This window comes from Phodopus roborovskii, unplaced genomic scaffold (assembly GCF_943737965.1).
Source record: "Phodopus roborovskii unplaced genomic scaffold, PHOROB, whole genome shotgun sequence".
Classification (NCBI taxonomy): Eukaryota; Metazoa; Chordata; class Mammalia; order Rodentia; family Cricetidae; genus Phodopus; species Phodopus roborovskii.
In genome coordinates, this window is record NW_026125457.1 from 70,446 (window position 1) to 95,428 (window position 24,983).

At 43.9% G+C, this 24,983-nt stretch overlaps 1 protein-coding gene across 1 annotated transcript in view; it reads right to left on the minus strand.

The window, feature by feature from the left end:
* Window positions 1–11,542: 11,542 nt before the first annotated feature.
* The window catches only part of LOC127215506 (fanconi-associated nuclease 1-like), a 37,917-nt gene continuing 24,476 nt past the window's right edge, over window positions 11,543–24,983 (minus strand). The window contains 6 exon segments of the mRNA XM_051175925.1: window positions 11,543–12,173; window positions 14,796–14,924; window positions 15,539–15,733; window positions 16,368–16,471; window positions 21,058–21,208; window positions 21,866–22,030. Coding sequence (XP_051031882.1) covers window positions 12,036–12,173; window positions 14,796–14,924; window positions 15,539–15,733; window positions 16,368–16,471; window positions 21,058–21,208; window positions 21,866–22,030 — 882 coding nt within the window. The 3' untranslated portion in view covers window positions 11,543–12,035.

Genomic DNA, 24,983 nt, shown 5'->3' on the forward strand with positions numbered 1-24,983 from the left:
TGCTGCCTTCAGTTATCCTAGGGGAATGTGACTTTTGGGATTTTTGTCCTCTGTCTGGCTCATCTGGGTCATCTGCCACACACATTCCCCATTGTTACACCTGTAATCACAGTAGTGAGGTTTCTCTGCTGTGTGGATTTTGTCAACATCTATTTTCCTTCTACCTATTAAAGGTTATCTGATAGTCAGATTACAACCATAAGAAGGTGGAGAGGGAAGTTCATAAATTAGTATGTAAAGCATTTCCAGGACATCTGATAAAACTCCCAATAGGCCTCAGTTGGCATCTATATATTTTTCTCTGGTTGAACTTAGCTAATGAGGGTTTTGTGTTTTGGGGTTAGGCATTATTTTAATTCACCTCATTTAGGACCATAGATCACTGTGTTTCAAAATCACAGATTTGCTTTAGTTCCGTACACTAACTTTTAAAAATGCACTGTAACTTTAAAGCATTCATTGTAGCTAATTAAACCTAGAAGTGCCTTTGACATTGAGATAAGAGCAACAAAGTATCTAGAATAAGAAAGGGTAGTAGTCCCACTTTTTAGAGTTAGGGCATTCAGACTCCACTGCATATTGGGAATAGCTTCTTGCCAACAAGCTTTACCAATAGACAGTAATCTCCAGACCCACAATTTTGTCCTTCAGGAAGTCACCCTGCAATCTATGGGGTGCAGCCCTTACAGGCTCTTTAGGCATCAGATGCACAGCTCCAGCTGTGGCTGAGGTGCCCAATAATGGACAGGAGCATGCCACACTCTGAGCATGGGCTGCTGGGAGTGCATGATCACATCAGCTGGCATGCTGATATAGGCCAGCACTCCTGCTAAGAAATAACTGGTGGGGTTCCTGACATGGACACATGCACAGACTAGAGAAGAGGACTTCCCCAATTATTGCCATTTTAATGCACAGAGATGCTCCCCCCCCGCCCCCGCTGGTTTAGGGGACAATGGCAAGAGGGTGAGAAGCTCATCTGAAGTCCTTGTTCCAAGTCACACTAATCACCTGGCCAGCTTTACAAGGCCAAGTTCAGAAGCTCCCAAGTGTTGATGTGGGGAGGGCTTCTTTTCCCCATTTAAAGGTGGATAATTCATAGTGGACAATGGCAGTGTCTTAAATCACCACCTTGGATTTCAAAATATTTTATAGTAAAGTGCTGATTTAGTTGGTTTCTTTTCCTAAAACAGAATTTCTCCAGATAGTTTGACCTGTATATGTGCTGCATAGCCATTTCTTTTTTTACCTTTTCAAACTGTTTAATGATATTTTTGCATTTAACAGAGCAGATGTTCTTAAAGGACTCCTAAGAAGTTCAGATCTCATGGCTAACCTAATGTTTCCACCCATCTGTCACCTACAGAAAAAGGGTTCTTGTTAACTTCTACAGAAAGCATATCAGCAGTGAGGAAGCTCAGTCCCTAGCTGCACAGCAGCCCTGGGCCCTGAGACATGACGACACTCCCACTGGAACCTGACAGTAATTCCCCCATTTTCATTAAGCTATTGTGCTACTTCTATAAATTGTTCTAGATTTATTTGGGGGTTGAGAATTCATTTCTTGGTAATTTTCATCCCTTGCATTTACTTCAACTCCTTTAAGAACTTTGTTTTTGTTAACTTACAAAAAGGTCAGGTACTATTAACACTACTTTATGATGGAAATTACATATTTTTGTACAGAAATCAATTATAAATGTTTGTACATTTCCACTGGGTGGTTGTTATATCATGATTATTGTGCCACAGCTTACTGTGCATATTTGTAAAACAGCTCCAAAGTCCTAGTGTGACCTATGGTACAACTGCTTGTCACCTCTATTAGCAAAAGTGACACTGTGGTGGCAGAAGAGGTAAGCATGGCTGCATGCAGCATACCAAAGAGCTCAATGCCCCTATCTCCAAGGTCCTATGGGCAGAGCCTGTGCTGTTGGTGCCAATGCAAAGGCCGATGACACTGGACATTCTAGTGCTAACCCTAAAGGTGGGGTGTCTTACTGTTTTATGATGGGAACCAATTCTAAAACCAAAAATGCCTAACTTTATATAAGGAAAGGACATTAATTTGTACTGACAGAAGATGAAAAATATTCAACACATTTTTCAACAAGATCTTCTTGCTGTTGCAGTAACCTCAAGTACTTAAGACTTGGTTTTGAGATAAAAACCAAAACCTTTGTGCCTAAATACAACTGATGAGCTGAAATAGGATGAGCAGGTTGCCTGGATACTGCTCAACAGAAAGGATGTAAAGGGAATTCTGACTGCTAAATAAAATTTCCATTGAAACCATTTGTTGTAGTAGTCACCAGTATAGCAACTGGTGATGGGAGGCTTCTGCTCCTACCTGTACTTGCATATCCTTTATTCATCGTTCTTGAATATCATCTAAAATGGGATGGAGAAACAGCTTTCACATCAATTCAGAACTGGCTGTAGGCCACCTAGGTATCAATGAACTGTCCTAGCTGCTCTGACACTAAGGAATTCTGATTCTCTGAGTCCCTGGAGACTGGGACCCCACATTGAGTCCTGAGCCTGCTGTATAAAATCACCTCCTTCTAGGTCCCTTCTCCAACCTGAGGCTCTTTCAAGCAGTAGTAGTAAGCAGTCCTGTTACAATGTATAAAATTACCCTGATCTAGTCAATGGGGGTATTCCTAAAAGGATGTCCAAATGTGTTGGCATTGGTCTTGCCTTTGTTAATCTAGCTTCAAGTGCTTACAGATAGAGATATAAGAAGTAATGACATGGATTTATTTTATAATCCTGTTTTATTAACAAGGAGTTTTCCGAAGGCCACTCTGGCCAGAGAAGCTGGTAGCCTAACTGCAGATCTAACTTCTCAGCTCCTCCAAATCCAATCCCCCAGTCTCACCCCCAGCTCTGTAACAGACCACCCACTGTAGACTCCTCTTCCTTTCTGCCACTCATCTCCAATACATCACCCAGACCTCCTCTTCTAACCTTCCTTCCCCTTTCTCATTCCATTGTCCCAGCCCCCCAAACAAGAACAGGCACTCTCTGGGAACCCACAGGTCACTCTGGGCCAGGGAACCAGGTGGCCTAACTGCAGATCTTCACCTCTCTGCCCTGTCCTCTAAATCCAGCACCCCTATCCCATCCCTAACTCCCTAGCTAACCACCTACTGTGGCCTCTCCATCCTCTGTCCCCATCTCCAGCAGACCACACAGGAATCTTCTCCAATCTTCCTACTCATCCTATTATCCCAGCCACCAACTCCAGCAGGCATTACCTGAGAACCCTCCTACCAAGGCTGCTAGAGAAGCAAGTAGGGCAGCGAAGTAGGTAAGTGAGCTCCAGATCTTCATTCTCCATCCTCTTCTCCAAATCCAATTCCCCAGTCATCCTCAGCTCTGTAGCAAACTATCTGTTATGACTTCTCCTCACTCTCTGCCCCTATTCCTAGGGGAATAAACAGAACCTGGTGGGACACCCTGCTTTCTTCCCTTCTGTGGATCCTTAACCATCCCCTCACAGTCCATCCCCATTCCTAAATGTCAGTTCCCAACACCTACAAACACATTTTAACTGGAACTCTCAGTAGCTGCACCTAGCAAAATCCCTGAAGTTCCTACCAGGAGGCACATAATCATCACACCATCCTGAGGACCACAAAGGGCAAGAGGAACCAAGGAGCAAAACCCACTCAACCAGGACAAGACCAGATATCAGCATCTAGAATTACTGTCATCGCCAGGACTCAGATACCTAGACACCAATGTAAAAACACAGTAACAGCTAGGACAATATATATATATATATATATTATATATATATATATATATATATTATATATATATATATATATATATCTACTAGAGCCCAGAAAACTACCACAGTAGACCCTAAGAATTTAAAATAGCTGAAGAATAAGAGAAAGACCATAAAACAGCCTTTATGAATGATAGAGGTTCTTAGGAGTAAGTCTCTTCAAAAAATCTAGGAAAACACAAAGGAAATGAACAAAAACAATCCAAGACATAATTATGGAAATAGGATCAATGAAGAAAACCCAAACTGAGAGAAATCTGGAAGTGAAAAATTCAGGAAATCAAACAGGAACTTCACAGGCAACCCGTACTAACAGAAGACAAGAGATGGAAGAGAGAGTCTAAGACATTGAAATCATAAAAGAGATGGATACTTTAGTCAAAGAAAATGTTAAATCTGAAAAGACATCCCACTACAAAACACCCAGGAGACCCGGGACACTATGAATAATAGAAATAGAGGAAGGGGGAAGAAACACAGGTCAAAGACACAAAACATTTTTGACAATTCAGAAGAAAATTTCCCCATTCTAAAGGAGATGATTATCAGGGAACAAAAAGCACACAGAACACCAAATAGACTGGGCTAGAAAAGAAAATTCCCTTGGTACATAATAAAACTCTAAATTACAGAATAAAGAAAGACTATTAAAAGCTGAAAGGGAAAAAGACCAAGTAACATGTAATGGCAAACCTATTATAATTACTAACTCTAAAAGTCAAAAGGTCCCAGTCAGATATTCTACAAAAATCTAATTAGAGACCAGAGATAGCAGTCCAGACTTCTATATCCAGAAAAAAACTTTCAGTCAAAAGTGGAGAAAATAAGATATTCCATGATAAAACCAAATTTAAACAATGTCCATCTACAAACCCTACAAGACCCTAGAAAGAAAAATCCAATCTAAAAAGGTTAACTACACCCAGAAAAACACAAGGAATAAATAATCCCAGATGGAAGACACACACACACACAAACACACACCCACGCACACCACCACCACCACCACAACAACAACAACAAAATAATGGGAATCAGCAAACATTGTTCATTGATATCTCTTAATATCAATAAAAAAGACTGATAATGGAGGTGAAAACAGAATACATCCTGCTGCATTCAAGAAACATGTTAATATCAAGGATAGATAACTCAGAGTAAAAGGATGTAAAAAGATATTCCAGCAAACAGACCTAAGAAGCAAACTAGCATAGTCATTTTAATATCTGGCAAAATAGACTTCAAAACTGTTCAGAAGACACAGGGAAGGACATTTTATAGTCATCAGAGGAAATATTTACCAAGAAGACACTGCAAATACAATGGCACCCAAGTTCATAAAAGAAACACTACTATAGCTAAATTACATATTGACCTTCAAACACGCTTAGTGGGATACTTCAACACCTCACTCTTGCAATAGGTCATCTAGGCAAAAACTAAACAGAGCAATTGTGGATCTAATATGTTATAAACCAAATGGACCTAACAGAAATTTATAGAACATTTCACCCAAAACCAAAAATATACCTTCTCAGCATTCATAGAACTTTCTTCAAATTGACCATATACTCTAAGATAAAGCAAGCCTCAATAAAGACAAGAAAATTGAAATAACATCTTACATCCTATCTGACCACCACAAATTTAAGCTGATTAACAACAGAAAGCTTATAAACTCATAGAAACTGAACAACTCACTACTGAATGAAAAATTAAGAAAGGCTTTCTAGAATGGAATGAATACACAAAACATCCAAACTTCTGGGACACAATGAAGTCAGTGCAAGTTCATAGCCCTAAGTGCGGACACAAAAAAAAAAAAAAAAAAAAAAAAAAAAAAAAAATCAGAGAAATCTCATAGTAGTAATTTACCAACACACCCAAAAGCTCTAGAACAAAAAGAACCCAAGAGGAGTAGATGGCATGAAATAAACTGAGGGATGAAATCAATAAAATAGAAACAAAGAGAACAATATCAAGAATCACTGATACTTGGTTCTTTGAGAAAAATCAACAAGATAGATAAACCCAAACTAACTAAAAGGTCCAGAAAGAATATCCAAATTAGCAGATCAGAAATGAAAAGAAGGACATAAGAGCAGATACCCAGGAAATCCAGAGACTCACTGTGGTGTGAATAGGTCTAGCCCCATAGATTCATGTGTTTCAGTGCTTGGCTCATAGGGAATGGCACTATTAGGAGTTGTGACCTTGTTGGAGGAAGTACATCACTGTGCAGGTGGTCTTGGAGGTCTTATATGCTCTAGTTATGCCCAGTGTGGAACTCAGAGACCGTTTGATGCCTGTGGATCAAGATATAGAACTGTCATCTCCTTCAGCACCATATCTGCCAGCATGTGGCCAAGTCCCACCATGATGAAACTCTAAGCCAGCCCCAGTTAAATGTTTTACTTTATAAGAGTTGCCATGGTCACGGTATCTCTTCACAGCAATAGAAACCTCAATTAAGACAGTCACAGGACATATTTTTAAAACCTGTGTTCTACCAAATTGGAAAATCTAAAATAAATGTATTATTTTTCTCAATAGGTACTACTTACCAAAGTCAAATCAAGAACACATAACCTATTTAAATAGACTTATATCCCCTAGTGAAATAGTAGCAGCCATTAAAATTTCCTGAACAATAACACAAAAGCCCAGGGACACATGGTTTTAACACAGAATTCTACAAGACTCTCAAAGAAGAGTTAATGTCAATACTCCTCAAATTATTCCACAGAATAGAAACAGAAGGAACACTGCCCAATTCATTTTATGGGGTCATAGTTACCCTGATATCCAAACCACATAAAGACTTAACAAAGAGAATTAAAGACCAATTTTTCTTATGAACATAGATGCAAAAAATCTCAATAAAGTACTAGAAAACTGAATCAAAGAACACATAAGAAAGATCATCCACTGTGATCAAGGTTTCATCTAGAAATACAGGGATGGTTTAACATAAATCAATAAATGCAATCCACCATATAAACAAACTGAAAGACAAAACCACATTAGATCATCACATTAGATGAAGTAAAGGCCTTGACGAAAAGCCAACATCCTTCATGGTAAGAACTGGAAAGATTAGGTAATACAAGGAACATACGTCAACATAATAAAGGCAATTTACAACATCAACTTCAATGGAGAGAAACTCAGAGTAATCACATTAAAATCAGAAGTACTATTCAATATAGTACTTGAAGTCTAAGCTAGAGAAATAAGACAACAGAAAGAGATCAAGGGAATACAGATTGGAAAGGAAGAACTCAAAGTATCTTTATTTGCAGATGATATGAGAGTATAATAAATGACTCTAAAAATTCCACTAGGAAACTCCTGCAGCTGAAAAAGATTTTATGCAAAGCAGCTGAACACAAAACTAACTAAATCAGTAGTCTTCCTACATACAAATGAAAAACAGACTGAGAAAGAACACAATAGCCTCAATTAATATAAAATAGCTTGGTGTAACTCTAACCAAGAAAGTGAAAGACTTGTAGTATTAAGAAGTTTGAGATAAAAAGAAGTTGAAGATAGTATCAAAAGATAAAAATATTTACCATGTTAATGGATCAATAGGATTAACATTGTATAAATGGCCATCCTACTAAAAGCAATCTGTAGATTCAACACAGACCCCATGAAAAATTCTACCACAATTCTTCACAGATCTTAAAATGTCAATTTTCCGTCTCATACTCACATACCCCCACACACACACACACTTACAAAACAACAACAAAATACACCAAGGCAGCTAAAACAATCATGAATAATGTAAGAATTGCCGGTGGTATCACCATCCTTGGCCTCAAATTTTACTGCATAGCATGGTATTGGCACAAAACAGACACTGATCAACAGAAGATCCAAACATAAGTCCACACACCCATGGACACCTAATTTTTGATAAAGAAGCCAGAAATACACACTGTTAAAAAAAGACAGCATCTTCCACAAGTGATGTCTTTCAAACTGGATGGCTGCATGTAGAAGAACCCAAAAGGAGCCATAATACCCCACACAAGACTCAACTCCAAGTGGATCAAAGACCTCAACATAAAACCAGATACACCAAACCTGACAGAAGAGAAAGTGGGGAGTAGCCTTGAACTCATTGGCACTGGAAAAGACTTTGTGAATGGAACACTGTTAGCACAGACACTAAGATCAACAGTAAATGGGCCCTCTTTTATTTCATTCCTTTCATTTAACCTAATGTCTGTCAGGTTTATCCATGTTGTTGTCAACAATAACACTGCCTTATTTTTTTCAAGTCAGAATAACAATATCCCATTATGTTAAATAAAATATATGAGAAATACTCAAATTTTTCTCACTTTCCAAATTTTCTCTTTTCACATTGAAGTTTCATTAGTGTACATTTGCATATTACTGTATCAACTGCCACAATGCTTAAGTTAAAATGTGGGATTAATTACTATTGTGATCCATCCTGAGAACATTATTTAGCCTCCATCTCATACTGTAACCTGTAGGTAGGAATAGGACCTTGGTAAGGCTGGAGGCTGGGGATATAGCTTGTTGCTCGAGAACTTTCCTAGCATGCATTACACCCTTGGGGCAGCCCCTCAGGCACATGTGCACACATATGCATGTACTTGTACATGGGTGTGCATGCACACGTGCGCATGCACACGTGCGCGCGCGCGCGCGCGCACACACACACACACACACACACACACACACACACACACACGAGGCTCCCACAATATAATGTATATGAAGTGTTTAGAATCATGCCTGGAATGCAGTAGGAGCTATGGAACCATCTAGTTTGATATTATTATTTGGGAATGTTAAGGTAAAAGACATTCTATAAACTTGTAACAGAGATTATACAGAGTGCTATATAAGCTCTAAAAAGGAATACTAAGGTTTTCATCATAATTGTATTTAACATTGATAGACGATAAATCAGAGAAAACTTTGAATTCAACATAAAATGATTAAAGGAGTACCTTAATACTAAGTTTGGATGTAACTGACCTTCACAATCTCATAGAGCATGACACTATTAGGAGGTGTGGCTTTTTTGGAGTGGGTATGGCCTTGTTGGAGGAAGTGTATCACTGTTGGTGTGGGCTTCGAGGTTTCCTATCCTCAGGATACTACCCACTGTCTCAATCAACTTGTTGCCTGCAAGATGCAGGATTCTCAGCTACTACCCCAGCACCATGTCTGCCTACATGCTGCCATGCTCCCCACCATGATGATAATGGACTGAACCTCTGAAACTCTAAATGAGTCCCCTCAATTAAATGTTTTCCTTGTAAGAGTTGTTGTGGTCATGGTGCCTCTTTACAGCAACGAAAACCCTAAGACACTAAGTGACAACTTTTATTGAACCCCCTTCTTAAACTTACCAGGCCTTTAAAAGAGGAAGTTGATGAGAGTGAAGCTCCTATTCTGGCTGAGGCAGGAGACTAACTGGCATCAGAGGGACCTGGATTAGTGGTATGGTGTTGTAAAGCAGTATCCTTAAAGCATTTCTGGGGACATGGAAAGGATCATGAGACGACAAAACATCATTTCCCTGGGAAAGTTGACACTTAGAAGATTCTCCAAGACCATTCCCCCATTTTTAAAAGAAGGGGTAAACAGTTGCTGGTGGAGGGAACTCTTTCTAGCCAAGCTGAAGAGTGTATTCTTAGACTGTGCAGAGCTCTAGGGCTGCTGCTCCCAGGGGCTATCACCTGTGCTGTGGGTGGGCCTTGTGGTGGTACAGCTGCTTTTTTGAGCCATCCTACTCCTATCGCCCACATTTCTATTAGTAACCACAATGAAAAAATAAAGAAATAAACAAGTAATGAGACTTCATGAAACTGAAAAGCATCTGCATGGCCAAGGACATCAGCATTCAGACTAAGTGGCAGGTTACAGAAAGACCACTGGACTTGGGTGGCTTCTCATTCTTTCCCAGCTGTCTCTGATGGCCTGTTCTTAGGCCACATCTATTTCAGTAAGGTATAGGGTTAATTTTCACAGATGCCAGAGACACCCTTCCTGCAAGAAAGAAAAATGAAAATCCAAGGCGGTAGGGCTTGTTTGTTTGTAAATAATCAGAAAAAAAAAAAGTTTTTGTACCTGCATTTGCTGTTGAAAACACTATTTCTGACACCTCAACTGGAATACTCTGGGTCCTTCATCCCTTGAATAAAGACTTTGTGCTTTTGCTTGTGTGAATCAACATCTGTGTCTGATCCCTCTCAGCTCTGGGGACCAGAGTACATTGTTTAATATCTTGTTATTCTCATCATAACTGCCAATAGCCCCCTCAGTATACAAATTTAAGCAAAGACCATGGAGTTGTTGGTTTTTATGTTTGTTACACATTTTATTTATGTATGTGAGCACGTGTATACCATGGTACATGGGTGAACTTCAGGGAACAATTCTTGGAAGTCTGTTCTTTCTTCCTATGTGGGTCTTACAGTTCAAACTCAGATCAGGATTGGTGGCAAGCAACTTTACACCCTGAGCCATATCTCTGCCCTACTTACACTTCACACCGGTGTGTTTATTAATCTGATTGTTCCACGAGAGATAAAGTGAGATACTAGTGGCCAGAGCACTCATAATGACAGCCTCATTTTGTAGCCCGGTCTGACCTTAAACTCAAGGTTAATCCTCCTTCCTCAACCTCCCAAGTGCTGGGATTACAAGTGTGAGCCACCATTCCAAGCTTGAATAGCAGGAGTATTTTCATGGACTAAATAAAATGTGATATTTTGTTTATGATCTAACAAATAAAGCTTGCCTGAAGATCAGAATGCAAAGCTAGTCACACAAGTCAGCCATAGAGGCAGAGGCAGTCAGGCAGTGGTGGCCACACCTTCAATCCCAGCACTAGGGAGACAGAGGCAGATGGATCATTGTTAGTTCAGGGCCACCCTGAGATACGTGAAATTGATCCAGTCTAAAAGAGAAACACTCACACAAATGTGATCCCAGCACTTGGGATCCCACGCCTTTAATCCCAGCACTAGGGAGGTGGAGACAGGAGTGACATGGCCTGGTGGAGAGAGGAATGTAAGGCAGGAGGTGACAGGAGCTCAGTGCAGTCTGAGGGGCAGAACAGTCTGAAGATGCGGTCTGACCATTGGGAGAGGTGAGAACGCTATACTGCTGGCTGCTTTGCTTCTCTGATTTTCAGCTTCAACCTCAGGATCAGTCTCTGGGACTTTATTATTAATACCAATTAGAATTCATGCTACAATAAAGGTCTCCCCGTCTTCTCCATTCTCTAGTAACTGTTGCTATATACTATATTGTAATTTGTTATTTCCATATTTTCCTCCTCCCCAAAAACTTCTTTGTGACCACAAGAGCCAGAATCATATGATATTAGCTTTCCAGGTTTTAAACCAGTCAGTTCATGAGGAAAGGTAGTGATTTGGTAAGCATCCCTTTGGCAAATGGGCAGCAGAGCAGGGTTTTCAATGTCAGAGCTGGGACTCATAGAGGTGAGGCAAGAGGAAGAGAGGCCAGTAGACAGCTGACTTCACTTTCAGGACTGGGCCTTTGATGATGTGGTCCACCTCACAGTCAAGGGGGGGGGCCCAAGGGGATCCTAGACTGACTTTTGACAAGGTAGGAACAATTGGGGAGAACATTTTTTCTCTAACATCTTGGCACACATTTTTAATCACACATAATCCAAGCTTGAAGCTCAATACACATCATGACACTACAACTGGAACACAATGGATTCTTCCTCCCTTGAAAGAAGGAATTTATTTCTGGTTGGTTTTTCTTTCCCCTTAAGGAAATCAGAATTTCTATCCTTTTTGGACAATCATAAGACAAACCCAAATTCAGGAGTCTACATTGCCAGGACATTTAGTAGAGAAACATTATTTGTGTTACTCAACAACAAAATAAAATAAAACAAAAACCTCTAAAAGTTCATCGTGTTCACTTTTTCCCTCTGGCTTTTTTTTTTTTTTTTTTTTTTTTTTGCCTATTAATATGGAGACATTAGGCTCCTACAATGCCCATGGAGATGTCTACATTTTCAACAGTCCACCCACCGTGGATCCAGCAGATGCCAAGTTCCGTGACATACAAATACTGTACAAGAATGGGTCATTCCCATCTCAGGTGTCAGGACAAGTCACAGTGCGAGCAGTGCAAAAAGCTTTGTCCTCTTGAAGATCTTGTCACAGTGGATGATGAGATGTCCCCAAAGCGACATCTTTCAGCCAAGACCTTTGCTCTTAGCACCGACTGCAACCACATGGCAGACTTCCACTTCGGCCCCCAGCTTCTGTAGTTCGTCCAGCCAGATCATCTGCTTACATGAAAGGCGATCACTAGGGCCTTTAACTTCCACCAGCTGGAAAAGAAGTTTCCAGACTTATCAAGATTTTACTGAAATGGAGAGGGACCCAAGTGAGCCTCAGTCACATAAACTGCTGCCTATGAAGATGGGTCAGTCTACACCACTGAGCATATTTACAATAGACATGCAGCTGGGAAATCCCTTGAGAAAGTATTCTGTGGGAACTTGATGGGAGATGTCATTCTGTAAATAATGTTTCTCTTATTGGTTAATGACTAAAGCATTGTTGGCAAACAGGAAGTCAAGATAGGTGGGAGATTTAGTAGAGGAGAGTCAAGATGTAGGGATTTGAGAAGAAGGTCTGAGCCCCTCTCTCCGGTAAGATAAGACCACGTGGAAATGGTTTAATATTTAAGACAGAGCTAGCCAATAAGAAATGCTAGTAACAGGCCAACAGCTTTATATTTAATACAGTGTCTCTGAGTATTATTTGGGGCTGATGCGACTGTGGGACCAGGCTGGCAGGAAAACTACTCGCAATAGGAACTAGACATTTCTGGAGAATCGGCTCACAGAGTTAGTAGCGACAGAATTTAAAGTGTGCACCGGGTTGCTATTCCCTGTTTTTAACCCCTCAATCTGTTATGCTTGTATCTGAACCCAGATTTCACTTGTGATGTAGAGAAGTAGGATCTAGTCCCTGCCAGTCATCCCAAAGGCTTCATTCTCACCAGTCTCTCCCTACCCCAGGACCTCACATGATACTTGCTAGGGACACATCTCTGTTCATCACATGCATGGTTTCTTATGTCTCTAGGGTCTGCATAAGCTCATTTTACAGAGACCTACCTATCTCTGAGGAGGGTCTTCCTGGCTACTTCTCCGTGATATTTACTGTTAAGACCAAACTGTCCCCCTTTTCCATGTTTTTTAAAAGATAGCAGGAGGAGGTATTATCAGAGGGCAACTTGCAGGAGTCAGTCTGGGGTTTAACTCAGGTTGTCAGGCTACGTGGCAAGCACCTTTAGCTACCTTGCTGGCCCCTAAAGTGTTTATTATGTACCAGGTGGAGGAAGGTCAGTGCTGTTCATTGCTAAGTTAGGAGACAGCAATAGAAACAAGCCGGTGAAGTCAGGAAGTGTGTGCATGTGTGTGTGTTTCCCCAGGGGGTGGGGGTGTTGAAAACAGGGTCTCTCTATGAAGGACTAACTGCTCTGGGAGTCAATATGTAGATCAGGCTAGCCTTAAATCCAGAGAGTAGTCCATCTCCTCCTGAGTGCTGAGATGCAAGCAGGACAACCTGATTTTGATCCCTGGAGCTCATTAAGAAAGCATGGCATGGTGGTACACACTATCCTAGTGCTTGGAGTGGGTAGAGATACGGATCTCTAGGCTATGTGAACCAGCAATGCAACTGAAGAGCAGTGAGTACTCCAGGAAGGTTCAGAATATAGAATAACCCATCTTATTTTGGGTACTACAGGGAAGCAGCGGACTGATCCTGAAGGACCCCTGGAAGCAAGCCTCTTCTCCTAAGCCAGGCTTGCCAGCCAGACGCAGCTTACCTCCAACCTGGAAACTCACACAAATGAGAGTAAGAAGTGGACCTTGGCGAGGTGGAGGCCATTCTTTCAAGACCATGGTGCTAGATTCTGCTCTGATACCAGAAAAATAGCCAGTGAGGGCACCTTGTTGGTGTTCATGGAGATTGTGTACCTAAATCTACAAGGTTGGCAGAAGTGGGAATGGGCAAACATCTCAGGTCTAAAGGAATTGAGAAACCAGGTAACCTTTTATAGTCACAAACTAAGGGGGGAATCAGAAACTCAGGCTGAAAAATTAAATTCAGTCCTTTACTCAAAAGGCCTGGAGTTTCATACAAAATGATCAAAAATATTCTCATCAAGGACAACACAAATGGAACTCAATAGTCAGCTACTCCCCAGCAAAACAGTTATTTCAATCCACACCCCTAAGCAGATAGAAAAGTGTCTAGATAGATCACAAAATAAACATAAAATGTAAACACAGAGCTTCTAGAACAAAATACAAGAGAGGCTCTCCATGGTTTCAGAATATATAAGCAAATCTGATATCTGACACCAAAGGTATAGTCCATTAAAGAACACCTGAATTTGGTCCAAATTTAAAATTTCTGATCATCAAAAGACACTAAGGAAATAAAAAGACAAATCACAGACTAGGATGAAATATGAGTCAGAAAAAGGGGGAGAGAAGGGAGGAGAGAAGAGGGGGGAAGGAGGGGCAAGTACAGGAGAGATATGAGCACATGTACAGTGTGTCACAAAACCAACCAGCAAATGGTGACAGGGCAGGAACAGGCCCGGCCAGGGAATGTGGCTTGCTGTGGACTTCTGAGGTCCAGGGTCCACACTGTGTGAAGCCCTACCGCTAAGTGTCTTGTAGCTGCTGACTTGTTCTAGGAACAGGATGTAGGTACTGGTAGACTATCACCCCCATGGTGGGGCGGCATGGGACTGACTGCCTGTCTTGCTTGTACCTCAGCTCCTCAGAGAGGCCTTTGAGAAGCCTTGCCTTCAGCCAAGTGGCTATCAAGGAATGGAATTCCATCCTTCCAATAGCCATAAAGAAAAGCCGAGCACATGGACTCTGGCACAGCTGCTGATAAAATTACAAACGGCCTTCTCTACTGACCTTGCAGCGATGGTTCTCAGAATTCCACACCACCAAGTCAGGGAGGCCCCCTCGGCAGTGCCGAAAGTCAGCAACCAGACGCCTGCACACACCACTGAGGACAGGACCCCCAAGGCAGGAGACAAGATCCTAAATACAGAACAAAGGAGAGTTACCCACCTGCAGGGAAAACACCCTAAAATGGGCTTGAGTGACCATCAGAGTACACCAGTACAATTCAACAAATGCAGACAGGTTCCAGGAACACCACAAGTGGCTTTGCTGCTCAGACCAGGCTCCAGAGTCAGTAACAAAACCCCAGAGGTAAGCTCTGGCAACGAGTTCTCCATCAGCTACCAACCTCTGCCTGGTGTGAACATCCTGAGGCACATCTGATGAAGGAGAGTGTGATTTAGCACTCGGGAGTCATCAGTGCTTACAGAGGTCAGCAGCTTCAGGGCACAGAAGATTCACCACCACTACTACCACCCCCATCTCCCCCCACCCCCTCGCCTTCAGCCACAAGTCAGGCAAAAGGAAAGGAGAGGAAACTGTGAGAAAGGCATCAAGCTGGAAGTTTTTGAATGTCCCCATGTATCTATCACTGATGGCACTGATGGTGGCATCCAGGCTTGGGGGATGGAATATCGCCACACACCACACACATGCATGCACATGCTCAAACACATCTCTGTGCATTTTCATATAACTGCCAAAACAGTACTGTGAAGGAATGAATGACCAGACTGCAGGCAAAGTATTACCTGAGCTTGCTGAAGGGAAGTAAAGCGGTCCCAGCTGACCAGGGAAGCTACTCTGCCTTGCTGGGTCTGCCATGCCTCGGTCACCCAAGCCCGCAGGCTTGAAGCAGGGGCACTATGGATCAGCTGCAGCCTGGCTTCCAGGGCCTGCTCCCGGTTGGAGAAGAAGCTGTCTGTGCACAAATCCAGTGGGGACGCCTGTGCAGAAGAGAAAGGAAACTTGTCTAACATGCCTGGGGAGGGCACTCAAACTTCAGAAGCTAGCCAATTGGCTAGCACATTTTTCTCAGAAGAGATGAATAAAAATTATCAGATACAGTCGGGCATTGGTGGTGCACGCCTTTAAACCCAGTACTCGGGAGGCAGAGGCAGGCGGATCTCTGTGTCTTTGAGGCCAGCCTGGTCTACAGAGCAAGTTCCAGGACAGGCTCCAAAACAATAGAGAGAAACCCTGTCTCAAAAAAACAGAAAAAAAAAAAAAAAAAAAAAAAAAAAACCAATCAGATACATGCAGTTCTTATCTTGGGTTTTTAGTGGCATGAGCGGATTGCGTGTAAGAGGCCTTCGCTGGGTACTGCGTGGACAGGTGTTCAGCAGAGGGTGTGCGGTACTAAAAGTTCAAAATGTAATGTTGAAGGGAAGCTAGATTTGGGGTTAAAATCTAACAGTTCCCCTTTAAAAATGAAAGGTCTTTCCCCATGCAATTAGCACCACTGCAAAAAGATCCCAAAGGTAACCAAAAAGCCAGGTTGCTATAGGCTTCATAGCCTCTTGCAGAGGTGGGTATGAAGGACAGGAGGAGAGGTCCTACCGGATGGTGCTATTAGGTTACCTGGTAGGCATTTCTGAAGACATCTGGTATCCCATCCATGAAGATGATATCCCATAGCAGGAGGCCACACAGGGTGCTGAAGGTGGATCCTTCCCCATGAATCCCTACAACAATGTCACACAAGGACGAACAAGACTAGCTTCATCTACTTGTTCAAGAACAGCATGTGGCTAGGCATAGTGACACATGCCTTTAATTCCAGCACTTGGGAGGCAGAGGCAGGTGGATCTCTGTGAGCTCAAGGTCAGCCTGGTCTATATGCTAAGTTTCAATACAGCTAGGACTACACAGAGAAAACCTGTCTCAAAAAACAGAAACCAAAAAAATAAATAAATAAATAAAAGACTACCATCATGACCTAATGTAAACTCTATTTTGGGGAATTTATAATAATTGAATAATTAAAAATAATTGAAACAGGGTTGATTTGAAGGTCATGCTATTTTCATGCTATTTCTAATTCATTCATCACACTATATTCTTCGTATATAGCTTTATTTAAGGAGGAAACTTCAAATGAACACTGGAAATTCACAAAGCAGTAGTTCTCAATGTTATTGGTAGACAGCCTAAGAGGCAGGCTTGCTTTAACAAAGCAGGTTCCCTCCCTCAGCTAGAAGTTCTAAATGAGTGGGCAAACTAGGCTGGGTGCAAAATTCACAAGTTGACTCTGGCTCAGGCCTCTGGCAACCTACAAGAAGTGTTTTCCCAACAGGACTGACAATAGGAGGCCAGGCATTCAGAGCAGCTGGCAACCTCAGACTTACCCCCCCCCCCCCCCCCCCCCCCCCCCACCCTTTCCATCTACTCGGTTTACTCATTCATTAAGCAGCTTTGGCCTGATGAGTTTGGCTCAGGGTTCCTGATAGGCAAGGCTTCTACAGAAACTGCCAGCTGTAAAGACCTAGTTCCAATGCCCACCAAGTGCTGAACACTTGGATCACCAAGGGACCTCAGGGAACGGTTGTGTCCTACGGTTACTGCAAGTCAGCAGCAGGGTCTGGAAGCGACGCAGGTCTTGGCATAAGACTCCAGACCTGTCCCTCAGAACCCTGACTCATCCAGCATCTCTCCAAGCTTGGTGTCAGCACAGCTACACACCCAGCTATGTGGCCACTCCCCACTCTCCTATCATGATCACACGGCAGTAAAGCTCATGGAGAGCACAGGGGGAAAGCAGCATGGGTGAGGTGCTCAAGAGTCTAGCCTGCTGGCTTCCTGCTCACCAGGAGCACGGATGGAGGAGAGAGAGGGAGGTGGTGGTGGTAGCCAGTGGCTATGTTCCTCTACCCTGAGCTGCAGAGCTGTGCTATGCCTTTTTTTCCCCTCTCAGTTCTGGCTCCTGCCCCTCTGGCCCGTTTCCATGATGCAAAAGGACAGAGTGAACACGGTCAGCCTGGCTAAATCAAGTCCTCCAGCTACCAGGAGTGTTCACAGCAGGATACCCATCTCTGGCCTGCTAGAAAAAGAGCTGGGCCTAACTTCCAGGTTTCTGTCCCTGTGTGACTATCAGTTGGTCACTGACATGGAGGTCAGAGTTGTTCCCAACCTCTGCTATGCTCTGAATTCTCACTGCAGTCATTTTTGGTGTAATCCTCCTGCCTTATTCAGAAACAGCTTCCCCTGGAGGGTTTGAAATTGCCTCTTCACAAATCCCTCAAGAATGAAGCCCAGCAGCTAGTTGGCTCACAGTGGCTACATCAATTTTCTAATATATTTGAATATACATTTAAAACATTTTGTGTGGAAATATTTAATGTTCTGGAAAAAAGAATTGCCTGTTGCTTTTCAGGCTCCTGGCTAAATTGGAAGCATTTTTCTGTGTTCCTTTCATAACTGCCCTTCCTCTAGCCACTGACAGTTTACATGTCTGGGGCCTGACATTTCCATTCTGTTCTTTGATTTCTAAGGTTTTCAGGCTCACTGCACCTCCCCCCCCCCCCAGTCTTCACGGAGTCAGCACTTCTGCCCTAGAACACGACCCTTCCCTGCGAGCAGAAAAGATGTGAGGAGATTAATCTCAACATCTAACAGGGGGAAACCCTGTTCTGTAAAATCCTGCCTTCACAGCCCAACTAACCAAGACTCCACACAACACCACAGAGCTCATGGTACTGGAGTCGCTTCTCACTAGTAACCCTACAACATGGGAGTGGGGAGAGGTCTACCTGAACACAGGGACAGCACAGGTGTCCCCAGGAGAGAGCCATGAGAGCCACACAAGTACCATGAGTGGACATCTGGGATCTGCTGTGATCCGGGGTAGAGGAGGATGGTGGAAAAGCCTGATTGGGTATGTGTGGCCAGCACACACTCTTCTCCACCTTCACATAGCACTGGGATCAGTGTCATCCATGACAAAGTATTTCATAAAAAGAAAAAGAAAAAAAAAAAAAAAAAAAGGCCAGGCATAGAAGCACATGCCTTTCATCCCATCACTCAGGAGTCAGAGGCAAGTGGATCTCTGTGTGTTCGAGGTCAGTCTGATCTTCATAGTGAGTTCCAGACTAGCCACGGACACACAGGGAGACTCTGTCTCAAAAAAGAAAATGAAACACAGCAAATCCTGGGGGCTGTCCAGGCCAGCTGGTCTACCTTGCTCCTTGTCAGACACCAGGCAGGGAGCTTGAGCTGGCAGGAATTCATCCTCCAGGATCGACTAGAGTTTTCCTACCAATTAGATCTTACAAAATGGTCTGGGATGGACATTTAACTTTTTCAATTAGAAGATGAGTCTCAAGCCTCTACTTTTCTTTGGGCTATAGCGAAAGCATCACTTACAGTATACTCACTGAGCCCAATTGGGAAGGAAGACCAAAAGGGCAAGAGAAGCTGGTGGTCAGCAAGTACACAAACTCAAGGAATTGCCCACTGACATAAGGAATTAGCTGATTATAAAAAAAAAACAAAAAACAAAAAACAAAAATAAAACACCTTTTCACTACTGTAATGCAATAGGGCTACCACTCTGACAAGAGAAATGTCTGAGCAGCTGTCATTCTGACTGCACATTCATCTCTGTGACCAGTGGGTCCAACCACGACACATGTGGTCTCACTACCCACTGCTCTGAGGCACCATGGTAGTCAATGGATCCTACAAGAGCCTCCTATACACAGGCCAAGGAATTCTAAGAGGAGAGCTAACTAACCCCTCAACCACCTGACTGCCCATCACAGAAGGCCCTGGAGCATCCAAGTCAGGAACACTGCAGGGTGGAACCAGTATGTTTTACACTCATACATGTGTTTTTCTCAAACAAACATTCTCATCTCCCAAATATGGAACTTAGTCAAATGTATACATCCTCCACTCACCCTGCTAGGCATACAAACACATTCACCAGGGCTAAGTGTCACCTTTCAAAGGGCAGACCTACCCTTCGGGACGGCATGTGTCCCATGCTGAAGCACCCCAATGCCTTAAGGGCAGCATAGCAGGACAGGTGGAAGGGCAACCACAGGTCAGGTCACCTCACTCTCCAGCTAAGAGACTGTGAGAGGAAACGCAGCAACTGGACTTCAGGGTCCAGAGCGTTGTGGCAAGTGTGTAGCTTCTGCTGTGGCTAGTCACATATACCAAGTCTCTCAATTCTATGTTAGTCAACTTGCTACCATAGTTTCTCACTGAACACTCACATCCAATGAGCAGACTAGCAGGGCCCCTCAGATACTGTGTTCTGGGGAAGCCAGCAGAATTCCTTGTCTGCAAGCTGTAAGCATTTCAGAAGGTGGCCTCTGAATGAAACCTACAGAATCCCAAATAGCCAGAGGCAATCTTGACCCTGGTCCCTGGGTCAAGTTTAGAGACATAAGTATCCATCAGCAGCTCAAGGCAAAGTCTCACAGAAGCATAGGGGTGCCTGCCTTCTCCTGCACCAAACTTGCATACACATACCTCCACTACTGCAAGCACTCCTCCTACACATGCGTACATACAACTCCAACAAGCACACGCCCATAATTGCACACACTCTTCTCACAAGTGCACACGCACTGGCCCCTCCCACCAGGAAAAAGGAAATGGGAGCATCTGGAGGGCTGGAGGGCTACGGGCTAGGTGAGAAGCAATACCGTGTGTTCTCTCCCTGACTTCCCCTCGGTTAGTGGTGCCACAGATTCATTTAAAAGTCCCTCTGCTAAAGGCAGGGGACAGGCGAATGAGCAGCCACCAGTCACGGGAAGAGAAGATGGAAGAACTCCCAGTCTGACACAGGTCTTCCCTCGGGTCTGGTGTGGAGCTCATTTCAAAAGGAACTCAAAATAGCTGCTTTTCCCAGAGGCCTCTGAGGGTGTCTTTCAGGCTCCTCACACCAATGAACTCACTGTGTGCCTACTAATCTCCAAACATACTGCCCTGTGCCTCAAGGATGGCTTTGTCACCAGGCAGTCTCTTCCAGGACAATCTGTCCTTTCTCACCATCTCTACCAACCCCCAGCCTCTGGTGGCAAAGACCAGATCTTACTCCAACCACCCTACCACAGAGCACCATCCTCAGAGCCAGCAACACTGTCAAAACAGCAGAAGCCCTAACAAACAACAGAAACCTTTTTCACAAACCTCTAGCCAGATGTAGCATCTACTGAGGTCAGAGAGGAGAGGAGAGCAACCCACTACCGATGAGCCACCCTACAACACTCTTCTGCCATTTGCTGCATGGCTGGGCTGCAGGAAACCCTGCTCGGCTTACCCTGGTCAAAGCCACTCCGCCTGTAATAGTGCAGTGCCAGCTCCTCCACAGAGCATAGGACTGTGGTGGGGTTGGTGGTGTCTCCAGCCTCGATGACAAACACAGACTTGCCCATTCCATGCTGGGGGCACAACCTGCCCGTGATGGTCACCTAGAATGGTAGCAAGAAGTGTTACTCGAAGTCGGGCATGGTGATGCACACCTTTAGTCCCAGCACCCATGAAGCGGAAGCAGATGGGTTTCTGTGAGTTTGAGGTTAGCCTGGACTATATACAATGAGTTCCAGGCCAACCAGGGCTACATAGTGAAACTTTGTCCCCAAAACAAAACCAAATACACCTTGATTAGCCTTCTTCAATGGAAGCCCCTGAAAACCTGCCTGTGACATCCTGGGGATAAACGTGCCTGCTCCTGCAGAACTGAATGAATGGCATGTGACGCTCCCTGGCTCACTCACAAGGAGGTGACTGTCCCATCCTTTGACAAGCATCTAAGAGGCCCCCTGAGAAGCAGGCAAAAGTGGTAGGTACTTCTGTGGCCCAGCCCTGGTGTGGCCATATGGGGCACCTCAGGGGTATCAGAGAGGGCAGCAGTATAATGAACAGATACAATGGTGACACCAATGTCCCAGGTGAGCAATAGGCCATCCTGAGTCCAAGAGGAAGAACATACCAAAATGATTTCCAAGGGCCCTCCACTCAGAAGAGTCTTAAGTAAATATGTTTAAATGGAGGACATCCAAAGGAGAACTGGGAATGTGGTCTGAGTTTAACCAAAAATAAGCAAAATCCACCCAAAGGGCACCTACATGCTTAACATCTCCCATGGCGATTTCTGGCAGCTGGCTTAAGAGGTGCTTGTATTTTCTGCAGCTTGGGGACTCTTGCAGGCGCACAGCTCGCTGGTAGAGTGACAGTCGGTGTCCTGTCCGCACGTGGGGATCTGCCAGGCCTTCACTGATGCACCTAATTGCCTAGCAATTAACAGGTCACATGTCAGGCTCCCAGAAGTCAGTCCTAAAGACAGTAGCTGTCGATCTAGTGACAAGAGTCTTCACAGCTAATGCTGCCATTTAGCAAATGGGCAAACAGTGCTTGGAGAAATGTAAGCTGTCTCCTTAGGCCATTCTGATGGCTTTAACTTTAACCTTCACTGTAAAACATGCTGCCGTACAACAGACCTGCCGTCACTCACGTGACCAGAGTGAAACCACCCAGCAGGAGTGAAGACATCCCAGGAAGACACCTATGCCCTTCCCTCTCTCTAGCAGATTATGGAAACAGTAGGCTCCAAGAAATTGACATTTCCCTATGTGTCTTGCACTGAAAGAAAAGGCTGGGGCCCTGGGGCCAGCCAGAAAAGGGGCATGCCTCTTGGAACAAGAGTGTACACAGCTCTGACAACTTGTCAGGCCACCTAGCAGGAGAGACTGGAGTTGTGACAGGAAGGTCCACCCTGGGCAGGGCCACACCTGGTCCAGAACTGTGTGGCTCTACAGCCTCTTGTCCTCTATTTGTTTTCCTTTGTGTACACATTTAGTTTTATTGTAATAAAGCAATGTGCATACTTTAACCTTGAAAATTGAACATTAAACAAGCTTGTTTCATATTTAAATAAAAAATATCTTAAAATAAAAATAAAAAAAAGAAAATTGAGCATCACCTTTGTCCACCCAGTGGGGAAAAAATTTAAAATACACAGAATCACAGTGGTGGGCCGGTGGAGGGGACCTGGGGAGATGGCTCAAAAAGGCTACAAGCTGCTCCTCCAGAAGACCCTGTTTCAGTTGCCAGCATTTACAGTGGAGTACAACTGTCTGTAATTCCAGTTCCAGGGAGCCTGATGCCCTCTTCTGGTGTTCAGAGGCACTGCATACATGTAGTGCACAGAAAAAACACCCATACATGTATTAACTTTAAAATTATAATAGGGAAAGTCCACTTCAAATAGAATCACACAGGTTCTGTGAGTGGCAGGGTTCCAGTCATCACTGGAGAGAACTTCACTTTAAAGATGTCACTTCAGGAGGCTGGAGAATAGTGACAGAACACTTTAGGTTCCTGGCAGCCACATGATGGTTTACAGCCACGTTTAACCTGGGTTTGAGGGATCCAATGATCTGCATGGACATCATGCACTTACATGGTGCATGTATGTACATGCAGGAAAACACTCACACAAGAAATCTAAAAGAATTTAGATTCCTGTATTGTCCATTTAACATCACAATTATACAAACTATAAGAGAAGCATGTTGTCAAAATGCCCCCCTAAACCACCAACACCCCATCCCCCCCTTTGCTGACCTTTTATACATTTTAAAACATTTCCCTTTTTACTACCAGGAGAAAATAGACAGACACATGTTGGGAAAGAAAGGAGGGAGAGGCTAGAATTCCATGTAGGGCTACAAAAGGCCAAGCACCCTCCGGCCTCTGGCAAGGCAAAGGGAGAAGCAGGTCTTCCCCACAGGCCACAGTGGTGTGAACCCCACATAGTTTTCGTTGAGACCAGAAAGGATAAAGATAAATTTAGAACAGAAGAGTGAGGAGTCTGTATTTTGCTTAATTTGCTGTATTTTTTCCTTAAGAGTCACGGTGTTAAGAAAAGAAAGCCCCAAACAGGGCAACTGAGTGGAGTCAGGGACAGCTTTTACTCTTAGTGACTAGAGAGAGTAAAAAGAAAAAACAAATAAAACAAGGGCTAGACTCCATCAGTGTTAATAATCTTCTTCCTCCTGTCTCCTCCCCCTCCTAAATCATCATCTTCCCCTTCATCCCTATCTCTGACTACCTCTCCAAGACTCTGTGCCTGCAGAGAATGGTCAGTAAACCAGTCGAGGACCTCTGGTCCTTCACGCTGCCTCTCTGTGGGCCACACCCTGCACTTAAGGTGGGTGTTTTGTCAGATCCTCTTTGAGGGCCCACTTGATTTCTCAGGTCTCTGATGTCAGATCGCCACCCTCACTTGGATAAAGTTCTCTGGAGAGAACTTTCTCATCCAAATAAAACTTCTCGTGGGCAGATAGTGTCCCTCCTCACCTGCTGTGACAGTGCTGTCATTCTTCCCAAGCAGTGCAGATCTTCATGGACATTGACATGGTTGTTACCTAAAGGTCTGGGATTTGGAACATCAAGTCTAACCTCTTCTGAAAGAATGGTTGGCAAAGTTTATTTTATTCTATTTCTGTTTTCCTCTCAACTTATTAAGTCTATTTCATTTTGTACTTCAGTGTGTTCAAATGCTTCTTGCTGGCCCTTTCCTGAGGTCTTCATGGTCCCATCATGAGACTGAGCTCTTTCTACTGACTGGCCACCAGGGCCAACAAGGCACTCCTGGGCTGTGGGGCTGTGGGGCTGTGGGGCTGTGGGGCTGTGGGGCTGTGGGGCTGTGGGGCTGTGGGGCTGTGGGGCTGTGGGGCTGTGGGGCCTTGCTGCTTGCTGGAGTCAGCTGTCCTCTGTTAAACCCAAACCTCATGCCAGAACCCTGAAGATGGACTGTGAGTGTGTGTGTGTGTGTGTGTGTGTGTATTTGTCCTTTTCCAAGGTGGCTACACAGAGTACATTAGACAAAGAATGCTTTTTGCTATTACTTATCTCTGCAATTGACCTGCAAGGACAAAGCCTAGCTTATTAGTGCTGTCAGCACCCAGGCTCTGATCCTAACAAGCCCATTAATGAGAGGACCCCAGTAGCTATGTCCTCACAGAGACCATGATCTCAGAGACGCTCAAGTCACAGGCTAAAGGAGACTTAACTGCAAGCCTTAGCCCTGTAGTTCTCTGGACATCACCTGGGAAGCTGTGAGAGTTACACACACACACCTGACCTCAACAACAGAGCAGGGGACTCCAGAGCAAGTTAGACAGCAGTGACTCTCAGGTGCAGGCAGGACCGCAGAGTGGAGGGAGGTTCCCTGCTCATGGG